The 20165-nt window shown below is 41.5% G+C and overlaps 1 protein-coding gene across 5 annotated transcripts; it reads right to left on the reverse strand.

Moving 5' to 3' along the window:
* Window positions 1–1368: 1368 nt before the first annotated feature.
* Window positions 1369–18959, reverse strand: LOC112669662 (serine protease 55). 5 transcript variants are annotated; one of them, XM_025462931.3, is made up of 6 exons: window positions 18807–18938; window positions 16992–17108; window positions 14978–15170; window positions 13036–13286; window positions 11507–11649; window positions 1369–1711 (listed from the first exon to the last, which is right to left on the reverse strand). In XM_025462931.3, exons 3-6 carry the CDS (start codon window positions 15109–15111, stop codon window positions 1394–1396), a joined length of 846 nt encoding a protein of 281 aa, XP_025318716.2. In that variant the 5' UTR covers window positions 15112–15170; window positions 16992–17108; window positions 18807–18938; the 3' UTR covers window positions 1369–1393. The 5 variants fall into 5 exon arrangements, with proteins under 5 accessions (XP_025318716.2, XP_025318714.2, XP_025318713.2 ...); XM_025462929.3 differs by having other exon boundaries at window positions 18765–18916; XM_025462928.2 differs by lacking the exon at window positions 16992–17108 and having other exon boundaries at window positions 18807–18959.
* Window positions 18960–20165: the final 1206 nt, after the last annotated feature.

A 20165-nucleotide genomic window follows, 5' to 3' on the forward strand; every position in this document is an offset into this window, starting at 1 on the left:
TTCAGCTTATTATCAATTTTCATTTAAGTTTATTCTTGAGTCAAATTGACAGTGCTCATCTCCAACCTGTCCTTCATTTGCTCTATTTGCCACACTTGAACAAACCTCACTTCTCCCTTCAGCAGATTCTCCTCCATGTTCAGTCTCTCTGAGGAGACTTCTGGCTCCTGCCAGCCCATGAAGATGGCCCCTTCTGTTCTCTGCGGGAATCCTGGGTCTCACACCTTCTAGCACTCAATTGGAAGGGTTGGATGTGGGACATATCACTGCTTGCCAAGAAACTGCTTGAGGATGGGATCCTGCCTTCTGCTAAATCCTCCAGCATCTGACACTGTGAGCTGTCAATATAAGACCAAATTACTGGGTGTTTCCATGTTCCTCTTTCCTCTGGCCACAGTCTCTGTTGGATTTCCTGGGCCACACTAAAGATGCAATGACAATTTAGGAAATGCAAAGTTTTAAATGGAAACTTGGACTTTTCCCATGACCTACAGCATGGCTGATACTTCTTCAGAAAGAGATTGTGAGACAAAACACTTCCTACTTCTCTTTTTCCCCACTATAGCCTTGCTCCCCCAGTGGTCCTGAAGCAGCAATTTCTGGACATAATTTCTTCAGAAGCTCCTGGGAACCTGGGATTTGGCTACCTTGGAGGTCAACCAGCCAGAATGTCTACCATCAAAGGACATCTTCAGTACATAGTCCCGTTTTCCTGTTCACAGCACTCTTATTTCTGTGTGGGGCACCACCTGCACCCATTATCAGTGTACATAGTTCTGAATAGCTGGCCCTTTGCTGGCTCCTGGAGTGGACTTGTGATTTGAGCCTCACCTAGAAGAATGCCACTGTTAGCCACAATGATTGGAGCAGCAATGGGCTGTGGGCTTATGAGTCACAAGAATTAGACCACAGACATTTGCTGGAATTATTAGTAACAAGGCTCTCTCTTTTTATTGGGGCTACTAAGGTGGTAGGATGCAAACTGGAGGTATGGCTAGTCATTATGGCCACCACTTGGAAGCCCTTTTTAAGGGTGATAGCTATAAATAAAAAATAGTTTCTGTCAATATCTGTTGAGCCTCTAAATTCAGCCATGCCTGAAACCAAATACCACTCCTGGTGTTTTTGTGTTTTGTAGGTCTACATCTACAAATAACTGTTTTTGGTTTTAGATGGTTTGAGATAGAGAACTGACTTGCAGTGGAAAGAGTCCTGACTAATGCAGGGACCCAAAGCCTAGTCCCCCAGCCAGGGCTCCAGCCTGCATTTCTGGTCCCACTTTCTATTATCACCCTCAGTTCCTGGTCCTTAGATCTAATCTGTAGCCAGTCTGTCTGCTGGTAGCACATTTTCACACACTTTCATTGGTTAAGGAATAGCATCTGCTTTATTATCAGTAGAAAATGGCCCAGAGTAACATGTAGGGCAGAAGTGAAATCAGAAGCCAGAATCTGCAGCTTCCTGGCTCTGGAAATTCTGCTGCATGGGACCTCATTTGTTTCCTATTGGGAGAACCTCTCATTTCCTCAGCATTAAAAGGTCTTCCCTCCATCTCAGTCACCTTCTTGATCCAAAGGGTGTAATTTTCTAACAAAGTGTATATCCCTGGTGTGTTCTTCCGTCCACAGCTCTTGCCCCAGCTGATAATGCCTACCAGGTACCAGGTCTTGTCAGACTCTGTGGTGCAGGCCAGAGGCCCCCCGCTGTCACCCTGTGGGCAGAGAACACATTTCAATAGTGAGTCCCATTCTAGACTGTTCATTTGAGGCAAAGAATAGCTCATGAATTAGGGAATGCACTGATCTCCCCTGCTCCAGGCTGCCAAAGGAGATGTTGTCATTGCTGACCAATGCCCACCCCTCTCCTTTGTCCACAGGAGCAGCATGATGCTGTCAGGCTTGTTCCAGGAGTTATAGACAGTGGAGAGGGCAAAACTGAAGAGAGAGGAGAGAGAGAGAGAATTGGTAAGAAAATCACTGCATGCAGCACAGTGAAAGGTGAGCTGGAGGAGAGAGTAAATGCTGCACAGACCAAGAGGAGTGAGAACTAGTTTTGTGGACCTTATCAAATTAGAAGCTCTGTAAAGGGCTGTAAAAGAAAGGAATGAAAGCAGAATATGAGAAATATTGTTAGAGTTGTAGATATGCATTGAGTCTTCTTTGGTGTTCTTCCAGAGGCATGAAGGAGAATGATGTCCCTTTTTTATTCTTTGGTGTGGGTGTCTGCAAGGCATAAGTGAGCTAAAGCTTTTCTGAATGCATGATTCCTATGGGGTGGACTCACATGTGCCTATGACTCACATGATTACATATATAGAAAATATATACCAAGTCCCTACCATGTACTATGCATATATGGCTTCCTTTTACCCATTTCTATACATGCAAACCGAGGCATAAGAAGGCTTAATCGCTTGATCAGGGCTACACAGTAGGCCAGACTGAGTTGGAATCAGGACTTCCTGATGCTAAACTAAGGCACACGTTCTTTTCACCTTGCTACTTGCTTTTCATGGAAGTTGCTGAGTGGCTTTAGGAGGCTTTTCTGCAGCAGAAAGATAGCCTCCTTTTCCAAGATCATAAACGGGTGGCTAGAATTAATGGAATATTATACTGAGCTCTAATAGGAGGAGGAGGATTAATATTTCCTGGACATGATACGTGAGGCATAGTGCTAGCCCCTGGACTTCTGTTTCTCATCAATTGTGCTCCGTCACATCTCTGTGAGGTAGTTATTTTGATTCCCATTTTATAATTCTAAAACTGAAGGTCAGAAGAGGTTTGATCATTCCCATTTAACAAATCTGAGGGAAAAATTATCCGGCCTTTGGGATACAAGACCTTATGTTCTACTGGAAGAGATAAAAATGTTAAACAAAAAGGATCAGTTGTGTTTGATGGGACAGAGTATGCACACAATATGGGTGGAGTACAAAGCAGGGAGTAAATTGATTCTGTTGAGGGAAGATATGTCAGGATAGACTTCAAAGCATTTAGTTTGAAGGATGAATAGGAATTTGACAGGAAGAGTGTGGGGGCTGATGGAGGGGAATCAGACAGGAAATAGAGGGACTAAGATGAGGACATGAAAATGATAAAAATCTGAACCAGGGATGACTTTGGATATAAATGATGGGGATTAGTTCCAAGGTCATAGGGTGTGGATAACAGGGATAAAGTGTAGCGAGAAACAATGAATAAATGTGTTCAAATGGAGTTTGGGTTGGCTGAGGGACACATCGCCAAGCAGAGGGATATACAGAGCAAAGAGATTGTGGCTCAGGGACACCCAGTAAATATGGGCCAAAACAAAAATCGCCATTTTCAGTATTAAAATGTTGCCTCTAACACTTGTCTGGTTTTTGTGTGTGTTTTTCTTTGTGCTAAGTTTTGTTTCCGTTATTGGGGAAGAACTATATCAACAGGATTTCCACACCAATAACTCCTTCCATAAATTTTGTTTTTACAACTTTCTTCACTTTATGAAGGAATGGATGTTATTAAAAATCTTATTAATCTGTTGCCTTGATTATTTGTTATTTTCTTACACAACAAGGAGAGAACTGTCCCTCGGCAAATAACTCTACTAAGCTTCAGTTTCCATATAGTTCAAATGGAAATAATACTTTGGTAGTACCTCCCAAGAGAGTTGGAGGATGAAATTTTAAGAATCTATAAATCACCAGGCACAGGGTAAATGCTATGTAGTAAATGCCCTAGAAATGTATTAATATTGTTGTTTTGCCTTTATGTATTACAAATATTGCTTATATATTTAGGAAATAGGATTCTCCTCACAGACTGCTAGGACCAAGAAGGACATCTGTAAATATGTGTCCTTTTATGCATAAACTTAATTTTTTTCTTCCTTTTGGAAAGAAAAAGCAAGCATTGCCTCAAAATAGGGTCTTGCCTTAGATAGTGGTTTAGCGCCTGCTAAACTCCAAGGTGTGATCCTGGAGTCCCGGGATCCAGTCCCACATTGGGCTCCCTGAGTGGAGCCTGCTTCTCTCTCTGCCTGTGTCTCTGCCTCTCTCTCTTTCTCTCTCTCTCTGTGTCTCATGAACAAATAAATAAAATCTTTGAAAAAAAATCTAAAAAAAATAAAAATAAAAAGTCTGTGATCCTAAAAGTCAAAGTTTCTGTGGAGTGAAATAAGACTTCTGTGAAAGCAGCAGGGATGATGAGCTCAAGATAACCCAGGGCAGTGAAACTATTCTGTATGATACTATAACGATGGCTATGCATAATTATACTTTTATCTTAACTTATAGGATATATAACACCATAAATGAATCCTAAAGTAAACTGTAATCTTTGAGTGATAGTGACTGATAGTGTAGGTTCATCAGTTGTAACAAATGTACCCCTCTGGTGGGGGATGTTGATAGAGGAAGAGGTTAGGTATGTGGAAACGGGGTGCATGGGAAATCCCAATATCTTACTTTCAATTTTGCTGTGAACCTAAAACTCTAAAAAATAAAGTCTTTAGAAAAAAAAAAAAAGCAGCTCAAGTCTAAATCAAGTCATCTTCGCAGTCCCATAACCAGACTTCCTGGCAGCCCAACCAACTGCCCACTCTTAACCTCCTCTCCACCTGCAGACTCTTACCTCCTTGAGGACCTCATTCAGGTGTCCTCTCCATTAGGGCTACTTTATGGGCAGATAGTTGCTGGCTTCCTTGGAATGTTCATCTACTTGACAAAGATCTGTTGAGCATTTTTCATGTGCCCAGCATTGCACTAAGCACTGGGAATTTACACACAAATCAGACAACATTTCTGCTGGAGCGGAGAAGACAGCTAAGAAAATAGTTCATTGTGATGACTTGCTCCAGAAAATTGCTAGTCCTTCCCAAAAGTATTGCATTACTAGCTGGGGATATGTTTGATTTTACTATGCCATTTAAAAATTATCTTTTAATTGAGCTTTTTTTGTTTCATAGTATAACCTTAGTAAAGGTATTACAAAGAGGAAAAGTGTTGGGAAAAGTACATAAAAAACCTGGTTGTGGGCAGCCCTGGTGGCACAGCGGTTTAGCGCCTCCTGCAGCCAGGTGTGATCCTGGAGACCCAGTATCGAGTCCCACATCAGGCTTCCTGTATGGAGCCTGCTTCTCCCTCTGCCTGTGTCTCTGCCCCTCTCTCCCTCTGTCTCTATGAATAAATAAAATCTAAAAAAAAAAAAAAACCTGGTTGTTTTCCATTTTATTTTATTTATTTTTGTTTTCCATTTTAACATTTAATTTTGATTTGCATTTTAAGTATAGAATCATCTTATTGCTATTATTTTGAACATATTTTAATGTTTTCATTATAAAATTATCACTTCCCTGAATTATGTGATGACATGATTTTTAAAAATTTGCTAAATTTAAAAGTATGATTTTATTTTTAAAGGCAATTATTTTTAAATTCTAGGGGACAGTCTGCCTGGTTTATCTGTTTTTAAGTGATGATAATATCGTATAATTTCGGAAAAATTTCCTCGATTGCATCACTGTCAGCTTATTGATAACAAGAGAAAGCTGTCTAAACAGAGAGCAAAGCTTTTCACTCCATAGTTTTAAAAACAAGGCCTAAAATGATAACAACACATTCATTTATAATACTCTTAAATAATAGATAATTAATTTTAGAAGCTTTGACTAAAGTACATTTTGATTGGAGAGGTATTGAAGCAAAACTCCTAGACTCCAGATGGTGGATCCAGCCACAGAAGCAAAGGTACAGAAAATGTCATCAAGGATGACACTTGATTATTTCAAATTTTGTCATAATTGACTTTGCCCATTTGAACGTGGGATGGTGTTAAATCAAAAAGATTGAAATGGTCAGGTTGGAATGCCCATGGACCCTGATTCTTATATTCTTGGGTGAGTAGTTGGAGTGACAACCTAGGAGAACAGCAAATCTTCTATGCCTGGTACACACCTCCTTAGGTGATTTTTGCTCTGTCCACCTCTCCAGACTCCTCTTTTATTACTTCTGGCTTCTGAAATATTGGAAATTCCCTGAGCACATGATGCTGTTTCAGGCCTTTGCGATGTTTTCCCACATTCTCTATGACCAACCTCTCTTTCCAATCTTATCTATCAAATGTTTTTTCCCCATTTCTATTTTTTTAAAGATTTTATTTATTTATTTATGAGAGACACAGAAAGAGGCAGAGACACAAGCAGAGGGAGAAGCAGGCTCCTCACAGGGAGCCTGATGTAAGACTCCATTCCAGGACCCCGGGATCACGCCCTGAGCCTAAAGCAGATGCTCAACATTCAGGCGTCCCTTCCCTTTTTTATTGATATTGGAGCCCTTTGCCTCTTGTTTCAGTATGAAATGGTTGCTCTCTGAGTCTGTGGCATGGCTATGATCTGAGATCTTTCTGGAACTACTATTATTGGGAAGTTTTGTCTTCTCTTCATTATTTAATTTTGATATCACTGTAGATTTATACGCAATTATAAGAAAGAATATAAAGAGATCCCATGTTTCCTATAATAATAGCATCTTGCAAAACTATAGTACAATAGCACAACCAGGATGTTGGCATTGATCCAGGGATCCCTTGTGTTTTTAGTGCTACTACCCTATCCCCTCCTACCTGCAACACTTCCTCAATCCCTGGCAGCCAGTAATCCGTTCTCCATGTCTATAATTTTGTCATTTCTAGAACGTTATGTAAATGGGATCATTCAGTGTAGGACCTCTGGGGATTGGCTTGTTTCACACAGTGTGAGTCTTAGGAGATCCATCCACATTGTTGCACGTATGAATAGTTTGTTTTTGTCACAGCTGAGTGGTATTGCATGGCATTGATGTACCATAGATGGTTAAACATCTACATCTTTAAAGATATTTGTTTTAAATTCTTGGCTATTATGAGTGCTATAACATTCCTGCACAAGTTTTAATGTAAACATAAACCTTCATTTATTTGGAATAAGTGCCTAGGAGTGGCATTTGCTGGGTTGTATGGCAGGAGAGTGTTCAGTTTTTTAAGAAACTGCCAAACTGTTTTCCAAATTGGTTGGACTATTTTAAATTCTCATTAGCAATGTATGAGTGCTCCAGTTCCTCTGCATTTTTGTCATCATTTGGTGACATCACTATTTTTTTTTAGCCATCCTGAGAGATATGGAGTGATACCTCATTTGTAGCTTTAGTTTGCATTTTCTTAATGGCTAATGACATTGAACTTCTTTTCATTTCTTTTTTTCCCCTAAAATATATATAATATATAAATATAAATGTATATTTTATTGGAGTTCTATTTACCAACATATATTATAATATAACACCCAGTGCTCATCCTGTCAAGTGCCCCCCTCAGTGTCCGTCACCCAGTCACCCAGTCACCCCATCCCCCCGCCCACCTCCCCTTCTACTACCTCTTGTTCGTTTCCCAGAGTTAAGAGTCCCTCATGTTTTGTCACCCTCTCTAATTTTTCCCACTCATTTTCTCTCCTTTCCCCTATCCCTTTCACTATTCTTTATATTCTCCATATGAGTGAAACTATAGAATTGTCTTTCTCTGATTGACTTACTTCACTCAGCATAATACCCTCCAGTTCCATCCACGTAGAAGCAAATGGTGGGTATTCGTCATTTCTAATGGTTGAATAATATTCCATTATATATATATATATATACCACATCTTTATCCATTCATCTTTCGATGGACACCGAGGCTCCTTCCAGTTTTGCTATTGTGGACATTGCTGCTATAAACATTGGGATTCAGGTGTCTTGGCTTTTCACTGCAACTGTATCTTTGGGGTAAATCCCAAGTAGTGCAATTGCTGGGTCATCAGGTAGCTCTATTTTTAACTATTCAAGGAACCACACAGTTTTCCCAAGTGGCTGTACCTCTTTTTATGTTCTTATTTGCCATCTGTATATCTTGTTTAGTGAAATGTCTGTCCATGTCTCTTGCCCATTTTCTAATTAGAAAGTTTTTTTCTACTGTTGAGTCTGAGAGTTCTCTATATATTCTAGGTAATTTCTTTGTTGGATATCATCTCCTAATCTGTGGCTTTGTTTTCATCCTCTTGCAGCAACATTCCAATCAGTCTTAAAGGTTGACTTGCTTCAAGTTAGCACACTCCTTGCTTGTTAACCTAAGTCCCTTGATCTGTAACACAATGAATTTACTTTCCTTAGGTTTGCAGATCATGGGCCTTAAGGATTGAAGGACCAGAACTTTTCTAGGCCACTGAAGTTAGGAAGTCTGTGTGAAGCTTCCTTGGCTTTCTGAGTAGCTAACCCTTTTTTTTTTTTTTTTTTTTTTTTTTTAGCACAATGGTTTTTGTTTTTGTTTTTAGTTTTTTAGTTTGTTTATTTGTTTGTTTTTAGGTCACACAGGTGATTTTACTGACCTCCCTCTGCGCATCTGTCGACCTGGCCCTCCTTTGCAGAAAGAACAGAATATTTCCAGTACCAGATCCCCTTGCATTTGGATAATGTTTATAGCTCCCATGTGATCAAGAAACATTGTCGGCCACTGAACTTCCTTTGCTGATTAACCATCCTAAACCCCTTTAAAACCCTTGGGCCACACAGAAACTCCAGAGTTGGCTTTTGGTCAAGACATCATCTTGGGTTGCTGGCCTTCTGAATAAAGCACAAATTTCTTTCCAATCAAAAACTCATCTCTTTGGCACCTTGGTGGCTCAGTGATTGAGCGTCAGCCTTTGGCTCAGGGGTGTGATCCTGAGGTCCTGGGATAGAGTGCTGCATCAAGATCCTTGCAGGGAGCCTACGTCTCCCTCTGCCCATGTCTCTGCCTCTCTCTCTCTCTGTCTCTCATGAATAAATAAATAAAATCTTAAAAAAAACCAAACAACTCATCTCTTGAGTAATGGCCTTTCAAGTGACTGGGCAGCTGAACTTGGATTTGGTAACACTCTTAATAGGGTCTTTCAGAGGGCAAAAGTTTTCAACTTTGAAGAAGTTCAGTTTATCAATATTTACTTTTATGAATTGTATCTTTGATGTCACTCTATGTCTCACGGATTTCCTGTGTTTTTTTTTTTCTGAAAGTTTTTATGCTTTTATATTTAAGTTCATCGTACATTTTGAGTTTTTGTTTTATTTTATTTATTTGAGAGAGAGCATGAGCAGGGGAAGGGGCAGAGGGAGAGGGGGAAGCAGGCTCCCTATTGAGGGGGGAGCTCGTTGCAGGCCTCCATCCCAGGACCTTGAGATCATGACCTGAGCTTAACTGACTGAACCACCCAGGTACTCCTTGAGTCAAGTTTTAATTAGATTTATTCTAGGAATTAATGGTTCTCAATTTTCTTTTAAAAAAAATTCTTTACTCTGACTTTTGGCTTTAGTTTTCCTGATTTTCCTTATCCTATGTTTATCAATAAATTAAATCCAACTCTCTATTCTAGCTATGACAGATCTTGCCTAGAGTTTTGCCTTGAGTATTAGGTTATAAGATTGGATCTCATTTAAATCTTCACCTTTAACAGGTTTCTTTGAAACTGGAGTGGGGGATAGCAACTCTACCATTGGACTGAGGTGGAAGCCTGGATTCCCCACTCAGGCCAGTGATGACACCTAGGTGAGAAGCAGGAGTGCCCAGTTATGCCTGAGTGGGATACCTGAGTGAGATGGAAACCCAAGTTCCTCAGGTGGCCTCCACTGACATCAAGGGGGGCAGAGGATGGCTGGTTACTACTAGATGGTAGCTAAACTTCTGGTTCTCCACTTAGCTTCTTCCGTAACTACCATGGTGGACAGTAGAAGGAAGTCAAGGTTGTCCACTTGACCTTGGTTGATGGGGTAGGGGGGACCATCAATTTTTTCTTGGTATTTATTGGAATACAATATTTAATATTTATTGTCAAAAAGTTTCTGCCTTGCTAGGCTGCTCCTTTCCTAGTCCAGAGAGAGGGAAGTCTTTCTTATTTTGTTAGTTTTCCTCTGTGCATATTGGCATTCTGGGTTGCAGTCTTGTCTAACATCCAGTCTAGAATATATAAGAGGCAAAAAGAAAACCCAAGGAACTCACTGTTGGGTCATTCCTTAAGCATTAGGATATGCAATATGCATCTCTACCTTTCAGAGCCCTTATTTTTGTTTTTATAATATAAAGTCCAGTACTTTTAGCTGTACTTAGTGGGAGGGATTAGCATAATATGTTTACTCCATCTTGTCCAGAACCAGAACTCCTGATTCTCTTTTTTGTCTTGTAATGTTTTAAATTGTCCAGAATGTGAAGAAAACACAAGGTTAACATGATATTGATATCATTTCTCTTTTTGGTCCTCACAGTATTCACCACATGAGAGACTCCTAAACAGTGTCATTGCTGCAGGAGTCCATTCTTTCTTACCTCAGGCCTCTTCTTCATTTTCTTCTCCTTTGATTCCCTCAACCCCTATTCTCAGCAACTCTCTCCCTAGACCTTATCTCACAGTCTAGCAGGGAAAACTACCATTTCCTTTTTTTTTTTTTTTTTTTACCATTTCCTAACATTAAACAATAATAGATAAGTCTGTAGATAAATACTCTACCCATTTTCACTCTACACAATGTTTAACATCTGCATTCATAGTTTTACACCAGTGATGAGATTCATTACTCAGCAAATGAGTAGGATTAAGTGGAACTCATCAAAGTGATGATGAACAGTGCATCTCCCAAGAAGAAGAAAGTAAAGACAAAATGCATAGTTCATCCTTAGAGCCATAGAAAGTTAATTTCTGAGGATTTTTTCATATTTTTTCTAGCATCAATCAAAACTGTTTTTCTTTTTAAATGGTTGTGTTCATTATATTAAAACTAAAGATACCAGTCTTTAGTTGAGTGAAATCCACATGTATTTTCCAAAATATTACAGATCTTTACTCAACTGCCTGCCCAGGAGATTGTGGACTCTTTTTGGTGAGAAACTATCTCATTCATGGTTGGATTCCCCAGGGCTTAATGTGCTCCACAGTTAATGAAATAAAATGATTCCTTGTATGAATCTCAAATTCTGCTTGGCTTTTGTTTTTTTAAGAACTCCAAGAGAGCAGCCAGGGTGGCTCAGCAGTTTAGTGCCACCTTCAGCCCAGGGCGTGATCCTGGAGACCCGGGATCGAGTCCCATGTCAGGCTCCCTGCATGGAGCCTGCTTCTCCCTCTGCCTGTGTCTCTGCTTCTCTCTCTCTCTCTCTCTCTGTGTCTCTCATTAATAAATAAATAAAATCTTTAAAAAAAAGAACTTCAAGAAATGGAAAAGTCTTGGAGCCCTATTTATGTAGTATATCAAGAGAAGAATAGAAATATTTACACAGGGTTGCTATATAATGACTCATGGCTATGCATTAACATTCCAAGGATCTGACAATGAGTACTCCTCAATTCATGTCCCCATTCTCACGGTGGAGCTCTGATTCGCAGGGCTCTCAACAGTAGACTCTTGTTGTCTATTCTCAGTGAAAAGAAGATACCCTTGCATTGGCAGCCCTGAGATGATAGGAGCCTGTAGGTGAGGGTGGGAATACTCCTTAGTTACCTGGCAAGCATCAAAGCTCTCATTCTCATATCCAGCACACAGCATATTCTTGGTAAGTTTTGGAAACGCCTTTAAACATTTTTCCCAATCCATGATGATCATTGGCACTTTCATCAGCTCAATTTTCATAGAGTATTTGTCATCTAGCCCACAAAGAAAGCACATTATAAAAGTCACTAGATAGCAGTCCCAGTGCAACTAGATCACCCTGTGCATCCCTGCATCCCACCAGCCACTTGCCTATCTTTCTCTACATCCTCCACTCTCTACTTCCTTCCAATAATTCTATGTTATTCACTCATTCTGTCATCTCAGACTTTTCTAAATAATTCCTCACCTACTTGAATTATTCTTCTTATTCAAAATTATATTCCTGCTTCCAAGCAGGCTTCCTGCTTGACTCCAACCGACCCTACAGACTTGACTTCTTGGAGCTGGCTATTGATCATTTTTCACTATAATCCTGCCTCTTCAGCCTATATACCTATTGCTACTTTTTAGTGAGTATGATACTTCCTTAGCACAGGGCTGCTGAAAGTAGGTTTGTGCTCCCAGGAAAAAGGCTTTCAGGTCCTCCAGGCAAGGACAGGTTGACTAAGAGTCTTTATAGGAGATTTGCCACAGCCCTTTCTGGACTCCCAGCTTCCAGGAATTTGTCTGAACTTTTCTCTGTCTTGTTAACTCAGACCACACAGATTTTCAAATTCTTCTTCTTCTTAAGTACTTTTAATCTTACAGATACCCATCTGCCTCCTCTTTACTTCTAATTCTCCAGTAGTAGCCTAGAAACAGTGTTACTTTAGTTTTTCTCTGGTTACTAAACCCCTGAAATTCCTACCATCTTCCAGACCACAGCTGGTTGCAAAGTTCCCTATGTACCTAGAGTCTTGTTCAGTCCTGAGGCAGTGCTATGCTGTTCCCATCTCTTCCCCTACCTATTTTCATTGGGGGAAGTCCAATGGGGCTTTCATAATCCCTTTTTGCCCTCACATAGTTCCTCCTATTTTGGCCAAGTAACAATGTAACAACAAGTAACAACACATTAATTTCTAAGAATGGCTGGGCAACACTCCAGGACCATCAGAAAAGTCTAGGCCAGGACAGGTATCTAGAATGCCTGTAGGAACCAGGTGGGAAACATCAAGGTGTGACTCAAGGGAGATGTGAGAGAATAAAAAGGAAGGGGGCCCCTGGCAAAATGAGGAGTTTAAATTCAGTTAAACAAGCAAAACAAGACTGCTCTGTGCTGGCTGAATATGACCACACCTGGCGAATGGCTTGGACCTGGCATCTCAGCCTGGGGCTTCGAGGAGATGCTTCCTTGGCACTGGGAAGGGGCTGAGATTTGGCCTCTGTGAGCCTCAGGTATGCAGGGATTTGCTCCAATGCAAGTCTTTTTCTCCTTTCCCCTTAGCCCTCTCTCCTTTCATGTCCCTGACCACATCCTTAGATTTACGGGCCCAACCTCAGATGCCAATTATATGGCTCCTCCCTCAGAAGCTCTCAGGAGATGCTGAACAGTCACGTACCGCTATTAGTCTGACCCCATCCTGCCACCCAGCATTTGTGCCATGTGGAGGGGGTGGGCTTCCTGGGTATGCAGATAGGCTCCATCTGTCCATTGAATGTGATAGGCGAGGCCAACAGCAGCAAGGCAATATCATTGTCCATGTTGACTTTTTGAAAGTCCTTGTGAAGAACTATGCTGGCAACCTCCTTTATATCCAGGGATGGGCTGCTTAAGTCATTGCTTCCCAACACAACACTCAAGTCTGTTGGACTGTGGCGTAGAACCAGAGAGAGGGAAGTAGAAGGTGAAGAGGAGTCATGAAGCACACAGAATTTACTCTGCCCAAAAAACCTATATCCCATATAGTTCTAGGAGCCTTTAGAACTTGTCCTACTGGAGCTGTTGCTCAGAAGATGTAAGGATTAATTAATTAATTAATTAATTAATTAATTTATTTATTTATTGATGTAAGAATTTTAAAGAAGTCGAGGGAAGTGAAACTGCAGGAGGGGCAGACCACGGCCACATTGCTGCTCCAGCAGTCTTGGAGATGTGAATGAGATACTCCTGACTAATGCTACAGAGGAAGTACTCAGCTTTGGGGACTCCAAAGAATACACAAGAGACTACTTGGCATAGATCAAACTTGCTTCAGATAGGTAAGGTGTTATTACATTGATTTGTCTACCAGCAACTTAGAGACCCAGGCACAGAATTTAATTTAGACCTACCACTGATTAAGCAGAAAGAATTTTTAATAATAATTTAGGCATTCTTTCCAGGCAGAATGGCCAGAAACTTCCTAATAGCCAATCCTTAAGTATATCATGGAAGCATATGCAACAAGTCTCCTGGGTTATGTCATGGTGAAATTTTCCACTGCTTTTTATTATTATTATTATTAACTTTTAAAGGCCAGACTTTCTGTGTATCTTCCAATTTTCTTTCTTTCTTTTCTTTTTTTTTTTCCTTAAATCTTCCAACTTTCTTAAGGTGGTATAGCAGGTATCACAGAAAGCATAAGCACTGGGGCCTGGATTTATTTTATTTTTTATTTTTTATTTTTATTTTTTTATTTTTTTTGCTGCAAAAAGCTTTATTGTCTCCATTTGGTCCTGGATTTAAATCCTATTTCTGTTTACTATGTGTGCACTGTGGGTGAGTCATTGGGCCTATTTCCTTCTCTATAAAATAGGATTGTTCATTCTACCTGCCTCAGAGGATTGTTGTAAGATTGAATGAATTAAAATGGGGGTTATTCATCTACCTTCTTCAGGGTTGATATATAAATGAATAAGTTAATGAAGGTTATTTCTTAGCAGGTAACTGACTCATGATTAGTAACCAGTAAGTGCTAGATTTACAACCAGTCTCCTGGAGTGCAGAGACAACTCTGCAAGTAGCAAGTAAATAGAGTGTCAGATAGCCTAGGATCCCAGACTTCCAGAATTAACAGGATTTCCTCCTAGAAGGACTTACATGTCCTAGAAGGTGTGGATGGACCAAGACTTTGACTCTACCAAACCACAAATGTTCCTGAAGAGGATAGTATGTGACCTTGGGGAAACCATAGTTATTGGTCCTTGGAGGCAATGTGTAGGGCACAGTAGATGCCACCATCAGGCTCACTGCCTCCTCTTCCCTGGGAAGAATGTCAGATTTGGCAGGAGAGGCAAAAGGCTTTTGGAACTATATAAATATTTTATAACATACAGTCAGAGCTGATGGAGAAACTCAACTAAGAAAAAAAAAGAACAAATGAACAAATTTATACATCGTGAAGAGGAAAACTGAAATAAAGCATTGGACAAAGGGCTGAAGGTTGGGTGGTAATCATTTCTGTCTGACTCAGGACTGACTAGGGCTAGGGTTTCCCTTAGCAATCAGGTCTTGCTGAGTGTGGGGGATGTCTTGGGAGTGAACACTGTCAGAGGCAACAGGGATAGGCTCTTGATACTTACAGTAGCTCTTCAGAAATTAAACAGTGAGCAGCAGTGACAATCCACCACTTGTTGATGATTGCGCCACCACAGAAATGTTCATTTCTTGCCTGAATACTCACCTGCCATGGAAACTCACCCACCTCAGCCTCCATCCCCCCTATGATTCTGGAATACTGAGATCCTCCCTCAAAAATGGGTCTTTTACCACACTCTGGTAGAATGAAAGAGAAAAAAAAAGGGAAAAGTAGCAACACTTAGTCAATATCCATGGAGGCTTATAAGTAGCTATCATTATATCCATTCTAGAGCTGAAGCTTTCCCTTGAAGCACCCATAGGAACACAAGTAAGCCAACAGATGCTTTATTTTGTTGCACAGAGTCTGGGACATGGGTCAGAAGTGTTGGCTCTGTCCCCTCTCCAGCATTATGATCTCAGGCAAATCACTTCACTGAGCTTGTTTCTGCAATAGTCTAAAATAAATCACAGGAAAACACTTGTCCAGAGCCACCCCTGGAGTGCTGGGCAAAATAATGCTCCCAACCCCAGTAGATGTCAATGTCCTAATGGGCCATTCTCTAGAGCTTATCAGGGGGCTTACCTTTCAGGGAAAAGGGGACTTGGGAGATGGAATTAAAGTTGCTAATCTGCCAACCTTAAAATGGGGAGATTATCCTGGATAACGTGAGTGGGCTCAATGTAGTTACAAGGGTCCTTAACATGGTGGAAGAAAGCAGGAAAGAGATATGACTATGGTAGAAAGGCATGCAGAGGTGCATACTGTTGGCTTTGAAGATGGAGGGGCTACCTGCCAAGGAATACAGAAGACCTGTAGAAGCTAGAAAAAGCAAGGCAAAATATTCTTTCCTAAAGCCTCAGATTAGAAATAATATCCTGCTGATAGCTTGATCTTTGCCCAGTGAGACCAGTGCTGGATTTCTAGCCTACAGGACTATAAGATAAGAAATGGGTGATGTTTAAGCCACTACGTTTGTGGCAGTTTGTTATAGCAGCCATAGGAAATATACATGCAGGAAAACAGAAAAGTGGCCCAGAAAGGGCTGGACCTACTGAAAGCTCTGAGGATGAGCCATTATAGATGGAACATTCTGTTCCAGGCAAAGCAGTTCCATGCATGCCCTGGGACGCTGAAAACAAAGGCTGTGGCTACTCATGCAGAGAAGAGAAATTTACTCTGAACAGAGTACAGGACCAGCGCCTTGCCCCCAGGAGGAGGAGACATGCCATTAATATTGGTTGACATGAATGTCACCTTGTGCTCTGGAACAAGGAATGAGTTTGCCTCTAAGGAGCCTAAGATCTCCTCTCGTCTCTTTCTGGATGCCACTTTCCCAACTTTTCATTCAATAAAGGTTTTGAGGATTTTATAATATGGATTGGAGTGGCCCAGTAGTGGTCATGTTTTACTTAAAAAAAAAAAAAAAAAACCTACAGTGAAAATTTAGCAATTTGTGTTAAAGGCCTTCAGCTGTCAGTAATCTATAAAAGCTCTTTTCAGAATTTTGGGATCTGCACTTCCTCTTTTATTCACTAGACACAGATGCTTACTATGCATCATGCAATGTTACACTCTACAAAGACCAATCTATTTAACCTTCATAATAATGCTTTGAGATAGGTACTATTATTATCACTCCCATTTTACAGTTGAGACAGCTGAGGGACAGTGAGGTTAAGTAATTTGCCCAAGGTCATACAGACAATTATGGCCAGACCAAGGTTTGAACCTAGGCAATCTGACTTCAGGGTGTGTGCTCTTAGCACTACTCAGTGCCCCTCTCTGTCTGGAATATTCTTCTCTCTGGTAGTTGCATGACTCACTTTGTTCAGGCCTTGGTTCAAGAATCACTTCTTTGGAAAGGTCTTCCTAGCTCCTCCTGTCCTGGCCCCTTTTTATCTCCTACGCTGCATTATGTTTCTTCATCACTTTAACAATGTATTAATTCAGACCGTATTCATCCCTTTTTGCCTATGATACCAGAATGTAAGCCACATCTGGGAAAAGATACATGCCTGTCTTGTTGTTAATAGAATGACAGCATCATAGATGGCGTGGAAGGGACACTCAATAGTGATGAACAATCCTCTGACTCAGTGGTTCTACTGCTGGGAAATTATCAAGGGAAGAATCTAGAATGCAGCAGTTTAAAGATGTTCAATATAGTTATCTCTACAACAGCAATAAATTGAAGGCATCCTCAATGTTATGACTAAAGTAGGGCACATCTATTCAGCCATAAAAATTATGCTTATGGAGGGCCTTTAATGATGTGAGCCAAATACAGTGTTGAGGGGGAAAGTCAGGATAAAACAATCATATATGAACTTATGGTTTCAGACATGTTAACAAGCTGGCCTTGTGCATGTGGGAGGCAATGTGCCACAATACTAAGAGTGATTATGAGCCTGAAGCTTGGTTGAATGATGGATGACAGCTTTGGGAACCAATTGTGTGACATCTCTGAGACACAGAGTATGGCATTTTTCTAAGAGGGCAGGCTCTGGGGCCCCACAGCCTGAGTCCAATCCTGGCTCTGTTGTTTACTGACTAAATGATTTCAGTAAGCATTGGGGAAAGCTACTTATCCTCCCTTGTATAGAACTGATGTTTTACGGATTAAATGAGAGTGTGGGTATTGAAGTGTCCAACACAGTGCTTGGCACAGAGTAAATCCTCAAGCCACATTAGCTGTCAGAATTTCTCATATCATCTTGCACCAAAGGCTCCATGGGGCTGGCAGCTGAGCCCCATTCTCCATCTTTGTCTTAAGAACAACTGATATCACGGGTATAAACTCCTGTAAACTTGTTAATAGTAGAGCACAAAACCCCTGAGCAGTGATGGAGGCAATGCTAAAATGGGTGAGAATCTACTGCAATTGCCCACATCAGAGAGAGGCACATTCTGTTGATTCTTTCCCGACAACATGCACTACCACCCACTCACATTTCAGCCAATGCCCAAGGCCAGAATGAGGGAGGCCAGGTGAATAGGCTGTGTTCTTTTCATGGGGTAGTGTGCAGAGAGGGAAATGTGAGCCCTAGAGTCAAACAGGTACAATATCCTTGCTCTTCTACTTCCCTGCTGTGTGACTTGGGACAAATCTTCAACTTTCACATGCATGAGGCTGAGTGTGGAGAACCCACTGTGATGGTATGGAAGTTAAACATGGGGAATTACCTGACTCATAAGAGCAGCGAAATAACCCAGTTTCCTTCCAACCTCAGCCACACCTTGGAGAGAGAACCCATCAGGTTCAGAGAACCTTAGAGAACCTGAGGTTCCTCAGAGAACCATGAGGGGCTGCCTATTGAGAATAAAAGGCCCTGGCCTTCTTCCTGTGTGCATACATGTAAATGTGCCCAGCTAGACTTTTGCTCTGTATCTGCAGTTCACCAGACCTCTGTCATTTTCCTGAGCCCCATGCTCTTCTTCCCCTGATTTGGAGTTCTAATGCTCAGCTCATTCTGGGCCCTTGCTTTTAGGCACTCCATCACTCATTCAAGAATAAAGTTTAGTATTTCAGAACTGAAACTTCAGGTCAGATGGGTTGAACTTTTGGGCTCAGGAAGAGAGGGGAAGAAAGGGAAATAAAGGAAATCTTTGGGGGGGGGGTATATGGGAAAACCTGAAGCTACTGCTCTTGTGCTCTTTTCAGCCAGCCTCTTAGTGACCAATTAGCTAATTGATGAGCTCAACAACTGAATCTTTCCCTTAGCCCTTAATGCTCACCACTGACTGGATGGAAGTGACGTGAGCAAGGTCACCATCATGCCCAGCCCTACCTGGGAGAGCTGCTCTGGCCACTGGAAGAGGAGTCCACATACCAACATGTACGCCCTTGGCTTGAGACATGAGCAGCAGAATTGATAACAGAAGCATGGCCCTTGGCTTTGATGTTTGCCTAGGAGGTGATGGAGGCCAGGATTGAGGGAAATGATGTTGGCAGAGCCTTTCTTCTTATAGTCAGTCCCTGGCTGATGATGTCACAAAGGGCTATGGGTTTGGGTAGACACTACTCAAGCATCTTCAGTACTGCTTTCCTGGCCAGTGGCCAGGCCCAATGCTTGGAAATGAATTGTACTAATTTCAGTTCCCAAAGTGACTACAGTTCATTTTCCAGACCACATTGTCTACTCTGCCCAGCCTAGCTCCCTTGGTTTTCATCACCTGCAGGAAAGGAATAATAGGGTCCATGAAGAAAGTCATTGTGAAGCTCAAAACAAGATCATGTGACTTGGGTGATGGACCCTCATTACCATACCAAGGGTATGGCTCCATCTACTTCCTGAGAGGGGAAGTTCCAGGAAAGATGACTTACTCCTTTGCTTGTCCAACAGACCCTGCAGGCAACTGCTCCTCAGCACCCAGGTGTCCACTCTGAGTGTTGCCCCAGGGCCTGTTGTGTGGCCATGGGAAGGTACAATTCTCATCTGTTCTGAATAATATGTAATCTGTCTCAAACAGAAGAGGCCTGGTGAAGGGATAACTTTTTTTCTCTATTGGCACATGGGTAAAAGTACCAAAGCATGCCGGGTCACTGGGCCCTAGTCTTGCCACCAAGAAATTCCAGGCTTTCCCTTTGCTCTTCCTTTAGACTCAGCTCTCTCCTCTCCTGGACATGCTACACCCACCCCTGCTAAATGTTGGTGGCTTTCCCCTTTGCTCAGGTTTTAGTGGGGTGTGGAGGGGAGGAGGAGCCTGGGCCCTAGGTCTGATTGGGAGAAAGGAGGATGACTGCTAATCTCACTTGTGGGAAGGCAGGGATAATGGCAAACTCATACTAAATTGTTGCTCATTTTCTACTAAAGTATCTGGACAAAAGCCCAGCTCACCTCTAGGAAGATCCATTTCCTTCTGGGTCTATAGCCCTCCTATTAACATGACTGAGCCCTATTTCTTGTGAAATACTCATTCACTGCCCAGCATTATTATTTAGTGTGTGTGTGTGTGTGTGTGTGTGTGTGCAAAAAGCTCTTTTACAATAACAACAGATTGCAAAATGCTTGAACTGATGGAGGGGAAAGATGGGTGTGGACAGAGCTCCTGTGCACAGCCACATCTCCAGAGGGCACCATTCCTAGAGGCTACAATGGGAATACCACCCCCCTGGAACTGGGACAGACATGAGAGCTTAGGTGTGAAGGGAAACTTCGGTGCTCTATAAGGAATCTATAGAAATCCAA

The sequence above is a fragment of the Canis lupus genome, chromosome 25 (assembly GCF_003254725.2).
Source record: "Canis lupus dingo isolate Sandy chromosome 25, ASM325472v2, whole genome shotgun sequence".
NCBI classification, from domain to species: domain Eukaryota; kingdom Metazoa; phylum Chordata; class Mammalia; order Carnivora; family Canidae; genus Canis; species Canis lupus.